The 7,473-nt window shown below is 39.2% G+C and overlaps 1 protein-coding gene across 1 annotated transcript; it reads left to right on the forward strand.

Moving 5' to 3' along the window:
• Window positions 1–1,633: 1,633 nt before the first annotated feature.
• On the forward strand, window positions 1,634–3,988 carry LOC6034182 (zinc finger protein 431). Its single transcript, XM_001844485.2, has 2 exons — window positions 1,634–1,970; window positions 2,036–3,988. Exons 1-2 carry the CDS (start codon window positions 1,753–1,755, stop codon window positions 3,963–3,965), a joined length of 2,148 nt encoding a protein of 715 aa, XP_001844537.2. The 5' UTR covers window positions 1,634–1,752; the 3' UTR covers window positions 3,966–3,988.
• The last annotated feature ends 3,485 nt before the right edge of the window (window positions 3,989–7,473 follow it).

A 7,473-nucleotide genomic window follows, 5' to 3' on the forward strand; every position in this document is an offset into this window, starting at 1 on the left:
TTTGGCGAGTGTATATTTTAGGTGCCCGAACAACTTTTTCGCCCGACTCTTGGGAAACTTTGAAGAAATTTGGAAAAACTCAACTTTTTACAAAAGTCCCATAACTCCCGCTAGACCCAATCAATCAAGCTGGAAATTCAGGAAAGAATAGTTCAAAGTGTGCCAAAGCTGCTGGCAAAATTTGGCGAATGTATATTTTAGGTGCCCGAACAACTTTTTCGCCCGACTCTTGGAAAACTTTGAAGAAATTTGGAAAACTCAACTTTTTACTCAAAGTCCCATAACTCCCGCTAGACCCAATCAATCAAGCTGGAAATTCAGGAAAGAATAGTTCAAAGTGTGCCAAAGCTGCTGGCAAAATTTGGCGAATGTATATTTTAGGTGCCCGAACAACTTTTTCGCCCGACTCTTGGAAAACTTTGAAGAAATTTGGAAAAACTCAACTTTTTTACTCAAAGTCCCATAACTGCCGCTAGACCCAATCAATCAAGCTGGAAATTCAGGAAAGAATAGTTCAAAGTGTGCCAAAGCTGCTGGCAAAATTTGGCGAGTGTATATTTTAGGTGCCCGAACAACTTTTTCGCCCGACTCTTGGGAAACTTTGAAGAAATTTGGAAAAACTCAACTTTTTACCAAAGTCCCATAACTCCCGCTAGACCCAATCAATCAAGCTGGAAATTCAGGAAAGTATAGTTCAATGTGTGCCAAAGCTGCTGGCAAAATTTGGCGAATGTATATTTTAGGTGCCCGAAAAACTTTTTCGCCCGACTCTTGGAAAACTTTGAAGAAATTTGGAAAAACTCAACTTTTTACCAAAGTCCCATAACTCCCGCTAGACCCAATCAATCAAGCTGGAAATTCAGGAAAGTATAGTTCAATGTGTGCCAAAGCTGCTGGCAAAATTTGGCGAATGTATATTTTAGGTGCCCGAACAACTTTTCGCCCGACTCTTGGAAAACTTTGAAGAAATTTGGAAAAACTCAACTTTTTACTCAAAGTCCCATAACTGTCGCTAGACCCAATCAATCAAGCTGGAAATTCAGGAAAGAATAGTTCAAAGTGTGCCAAAGCTGCTGGCAAAATTTGGCGAATGTATATTTTAGGTGCAGGAACAATCTTTTCACCAAGCTTTTCACCCTACTTTTGTAAAACTTTGCTGAACGATAGAAAAACTCATTTTTTACTCGGAGTGGAATTTTTCGTCATTTTCGTACGATGCGAATTGTCTTGTTTGGATCGGTCACGAGAGAAGACAACATGCTGATTATTATCACGCCAGACCAACACTTTTCTTTTCAATCGAGGACTTAACATTTAAATAGTTTTTTAAGTATTCATATTCATAAATAACTATTCACCATAATGGTGACAAAAGACCACATTTTAGTTAAATTCGCTTTATTTCGATAAAAAACCAACATAATCTTTTACAAGATCTTATAAATTCGAAGAATTTTAAATTACTTTTCATAAAATGAACCACCCTAAAATTTCCGTAGTTCCTGAAAATTCCGCTAGGGGCGCTTCATGCAGCATTTCGGTGCTGTCAGAATTTTGGTGCTTAATTCACGCAGGTTTGTAACGATCGTGTTTAGTACAAAATAAGCAAAACATCGAGATTGTCAAAACATGTCCAAAATCACAACAGAAATCATTAAAAACAAAGCGATCGAACTGTTGCAGCAACTTTTAAAATGTTTTGAGAGTCTTTTGGTGCTAATACGTGTAAATTTAAGTTAGTAAACCACCAAAATGGACTGCATCGTACCGAACTGTGACGCAGAGGGGCGCAGCTTCACGCTCCGCTTTCCGCGCAATCACGTCCTCTGTCAGCGGTGGCGAACGTCGATTGAGCTGGGCAGCGGCCGGGCACTTCCGGCCGAGCTTGACTCGCTGGAGGCGGAGGTTTGCCAGCAGCACTTTGAGGAGGTGGACGAGTACAGCGAGCCGGTGCTGTTCCGGAATGAGAGGTTTGGGTTTGATTTCTTGGAGCAGGTTTTTCGAATTTTGAAGTTCAATAAGATTTTTGTTTCAGCATGGCCCGCGACGTCTACATGTCCAGCTGCCGGCTGTGCCTGCGGATTGATTTCGCCGATCAAATTTACGCAATCGACAGCGGCGAGATCATCATCGGAGACATCCCGGTGGAAGAGTTGCTCAAAACAACGTTCCAGATCCAACTGCCTTCGGAGCCCGTGGGAGGGATCTGCGAGGAGTGCCTTGTCAAGCTGGACATGGTCGCATCGCTGAAGCGACACTTTTGCGAGGGAGCCAAGAGTATACGACGGTTGGAGACGTTCATCAAGGAGGAGAACCGGCTACGGTACAAAAAGGTAGCGAAGGTAAAGTCGCAGCCAGTTGAGCTGGATGTTCAAGAAGTGCTGGAACCGATAGACGTAGAAGCCGTTGATTCGGCAAACGTAAAGCACGAAGCGAAGCTTGAGGAGCTGCTCGTTGAGTCGAATGTTATGGCGGTTGAAGTGACCGAAGACGGGATATTTGAGGAAGAGCAACTAAACGAAGCGAGCGAAGATGAGAATTTGCAGGAGGATGTAGCAGAGGAGCCGGAACATGACGAACCGGAAGAAGAGGAGAAACCTGAGGCGAAACGAGCAAGAAAACCTAAGAAGATGTATTCTGACGATGAACTAGAGGCGAAAACGCGACGAGTTGGCAGGCCCCGTGGAAGTAAGACAAATTTAGCGAAAACGCCAAAAGTTAGGAAAGTCCACATCAAACATTTAACCGAACGCAAATGCTATCTGTGCGTGCAGCTGTTCGAAACCGACGAGGAGCTGTTTTCGCACATTTCCGTACACGTGGATCACCCACTGTACTGTGAACTCTGCAGCGAAACGTTTCCAAGTCTGACGAAGTACAATCGCCATCTGGCGAAGCACGATCCGGAGGAACGCCCATTCAAGTGTGACCATTGCGAGCTACGGTTTTGCGATGGTCTTGCGAAGCGTCGCCACGAGAAGCAGAAACACAACGTGGACCATCCGGTTTCGTTGAACACTAACGCGTACAGGAGAAAAGGCAAATACACCTGTCACATGTGCGGCAAACAGTGTTTCTCCATGTCTTCCTTGAGGGAACACGAAGACAGCCATGCCGGCATCAAGCGGTACGAGTGCAAATCCTGCGGACGATTATTTGCCAACAAAAACAATCTGGAAAGGCACCACCTGATTCACACGTCGGAACTACCGTTTAAATGTACAATTTGCGGAAAAGGATTCAGACAATCCCCAATGTACAAGGACCACATGAGACTTCACACGGGCGAGACTCCGTACGCCTGTAACGGGTGCGATCAACGGTTCTCCTCTACCTCGCTGCTCCGGAGGCACAAAATCCGCGACCATGGTCAGACTCCGGGTCATGTGAAGGTCGGTGGGCTCGCGAAACCGCGTGCCTCAAACAACTTCTGCCGGTTTTGTTTGGCCCCGTTCAGGCGCCACATGCTGCTGGTCGACCACGTCGAACGATTTCACGCAGATCAGGAGGTGGAATTCTTCAACTGCCAGCTATGCGATCAACGCTTTGTCGAGAAAAATCTCTTCGAAACGCACGTGCGCCACCACGACAAAAGCTTCCAGTGCGAACTGTGCGAGAAGAGATTCGCCTCGCTCGAGGTGCTCAAAAACCACGAGGCGCGACACCACGAAGAAGGGAAGAAGGGCTACGTGTGCAAGACCTGTGACAGGACCTTCTCGCACGTTGCCAATCTGAAACGGCACGAACTGCTGCATCTGGGCATAAAACGCTTCGAGTGTGATTTCTGCGGAAAGCGGTTTGCCCAATCGAACCAGTTGCACGTGCACAGGCGCACGCACACCGGAGAACGACCCTACACTTGTCACTGCGGGAAGAAGTTTGCCGACAACAGCACGCTGTGCAAGCACCGGAAGAGTGTTTGCAAACCGCTTCCGGTGACGGATCCCAGCGGAACATTTGCTTGAAAAATACAGTTGATGCAACAGAATACCAGAGAATTCTGTTAATCCGAAAACTAATTTAACCTTTCTTTGCATCTTAGAAGACAGTGTTGGGGCCAGATTCCCCAACCTAGATTGCGGGTGGACTGTATTTTCGGGTTCCGGGTGATCAAAACACCATGGGTTCAATTTTCTCACTTTTCCACAATTGTCCCAACAAACGTCAAAACACAACAAATTGCTGCCGGATCTTTTTCCGGATCTCTCCCGGAAAAGATCCGGCAGTAATTTTGTATGGTTTGACGTTTGCGGAGGGTACCAAAAAAAGGTAAACAAATCACTTCGTGCCTCAGCCAATAAATCTAGAAGTTCAGTTCGACAATTTACACAGCGCCACATGTCTCATTCGCGTCTCGAAACGGCGTAAAAATTCTTTCTCGGTTTCTGTTCTGCTTACCGCCTTTTTGTCCGTTAGTCCAGGGTGGCCACCTCGGGAAAAAAACCGGGAAAACCGGGAAAAAACCGGGATTTTTATCAACCGGGACAAAACCGGGAAAAACTCGGGAATTCGACTGAGAAACCGGGAAATATTTTTAGTTTATATAAAAATTGACAAAAGCCTCTTTAATGTACTCAATATGTTCTTTTCTCAAATAGAATATTATTCCTGTTATTCTAAAGGAAGACTTCGCGAAAACTATGTTTGAATTTGTGTAATAGATTGTGTATAGAATGCTTCTTGGTTATGGATGATTTTTCTTTTGTAACCTATGATATTTTTACATGTACATGTTACCCTGGGAGTACCACGAGCGGTTTCAGGTGGTCCGGAAGACAACCCCGTAATGGCGGACATATGTCCCAAATTAAATATTTAACAGACAAAAAATATCAAATTGATTTGAAGCAACAAACTAACAACCATATTTAGGGTGCAGTGAGTTACGGGTGAATTAAAAAATATTTAAATGATAAATCTATAATTTGCATTCGTTAAGCAATTTTAAGAATTTGATGTAAAGTGCTCCGTTTTTGAGTTTGTTGTTTTTTTCTACGAATATTTGTTTCAAATTTACAAATTGTGCCAACTACCATATAGGTATTCAAAACATTCGAAATGTTAGTAAAAATATCTTATGTTTGAACGAAGTTGACTTTATAGCTGTCGGCAACCATTGCTGGTACCAACCACTAGCGTTTTCCTTTTATCTACAAGGAGGTTATGTTTTAAAATTTGGATATTCTCAATTCGACCTTTCTTTGCTAAAATATTAGTTTTGCATAAAATTCAAATCAGGATTTTTTTTAATTTAAAGATCAAGATTTTTCTTTCAAATAGTCACACAAAATACACTCTTTTAAATATTTTTCGTGGCCTGTATCTCAGCAACAAAAGCATGAATCAAAAATGTTCAAAAATTAAAGCAGTTAAGAATTTTCTCAACCATTCTTTTTTTAGAGATAGAATAGAATTATTCTTTATTGAAAACAGCTACAACTTCTGAAAAGTACTATTAAATAGAATGTTTAAATCTAAAAACAAAACAGTTCTTGAAAATCTTTTGAATGTATATTTTGAGCAGTTTAAAAAATCTCGGTTTCAAAAACAATTCGTCCGTCATCAGAAATTTACATAAAAAAAATAATATGGGATATGTATGTAGAAATGAAAAAGTCAATGAAAATTTGGTATACAAAAGGAATATCTCTGAATTTATTGACATTTTAAGTAGATAGTTTAAAAAAAATAAAGAAATACATTTTATTTTGAAGCTTAACTAAGAAAACTGATTTAAAGAAACGACGTTGTTTGGCCTATCCAGTACAAGTAAAAAAAAAATCAACAATATTTAATTTAGCATTGAAACACATTTTTAACGTCATTTTAAATGCTTTATAATTCAGGTGTTAATCAAGCATCAAGCATCAAATTTTCACATCCGTGCAAAAAAATAAATAAAAAATATAAAAAAGCAATAGTCTCAACATTTGAATACAAAAAGTTTTTAAAATGCATTTTACACTAGTTCAGTTATTTGGCAATCATTAGTCTTCAAAAAATGTAAGATTTGAGGAAAACAAAAATGTCAAAGAAAAAAACTTTTAAGATACTAAAGATCGACCATTTTCAAAATTCAAGAGACTACCCTAGTAACATTTTTAAACTTACTGGTTTTATCATGGTTCTGACAACCCTCATACGACCTAAATAGGCTTTTATGGCCTACTTAAAACCTAAAATGTTACTAGGGTATTAAATCAACCCAAACATGCTTAAAAATGATTCTAAACGCAAAAGAATGCACTTTAAACAGATTTCAGCTGAATGCACTCAAATTTCAATTTTTATGTTTTTTGAAAAAAATATTTTCAACTTCAACTTTCAAGGGGGGTACAAAAACTTTAAATAAAATTTGTATCTGCCTTATGTGTTGTTGAAAAAATCGCAGAAAGGTCATTTTTTACGATTTTTAACATTTTGTGTTTTAGGTTTTATAGAACTTTTTTTCAGTAAAAATTATTTTCGAAAAATTCCAAATTTTATTTTTTTCCCATCAATGTTTGTATGAATTTACCAAAGATAATAAATCGATAAAAAAGTCTCAAGGTACCGATTTTTTTACATTTGTATAGCACTTTTCCTGCACTGCTGCCAAAGTGCATACATTTTTGTTTGGACTAATGAAGCGAAAAGACTTAAAAAAAAGTACTGACATAATATAAGCCAAAAAATAATAATTAATTAACAGGAATTGATAATTCTAGGAAGAATCTTTCTTCTTGAATTCACAAAAACTTTTTTCAAAGAAAATTTATGAGCATTTATATAAATGTTGATATCAATGTATTTTTGCAAATATTTTCTTGTAAATTCCATTTTCTGCTTTCTAAAAATAATTCATGTTATTCTAAAAAATAAAAACTATTTTTTTTATTTTGAGTTTGTAAAATCTATAGAGCATGATGATGAAAAATCCCAATCATTAAGGAAATTAGAGGTTTGGATTGGAAACATACAAAAACGGCTTCGTTTACAACTTACTTTCTTTGTTCTCAAGATATTTGAAAGGAATTCTTTAGAAATTCAAACTTTGAAACAAATTTATGCGTTAAAAAAGTATGTTAATAATAACGTTAGCCTGAAAAACATTGAAATTTGGTTTAAAAACATTCCGGAAAATTTCTTCTGGTATCGGGAGAAAACCGGGAAAAAACCGGGAAATTGAAAATCGAAATCTAGTGGCCACCCTGCGTTAGTCGTTTCTCGCTGTCACGTTGACAGCGACGAAGGGCTGTGATCGCGTACACTGGATGACAGTTGCGCAAATCTGGGGAAAACATTCGGTTCGGGCCAAACAGACAGGTCGACCAACCCCGTAGAAATTTATCTCGTTGTAAAATCTATTGGTCGATGCACGTACACCCTTACCAAAAATCATGACTTTTTGAGTTCCAAATCCCACTTTTCATATGATTTTTTGAGTTCAGGTACTACAACCATAAAAATGGTTATATGGGTTGAACTGAAAAA

The sequence above is a fragment of the Culex quinquefasciatus genome, chromosome 2, assembly GCF_015732765.1.
Source record: "Culex quinquefasciatus strain JHB chromosome 2, VPISU_Cqui_1.0_pri_paternal, whole genome shotgun sequence".
NCBI lineage: Eukaryota > Metazoa > Arthropoda > Insecta > Diptera > Culicidae > Culex > Culex quinquefasciatus.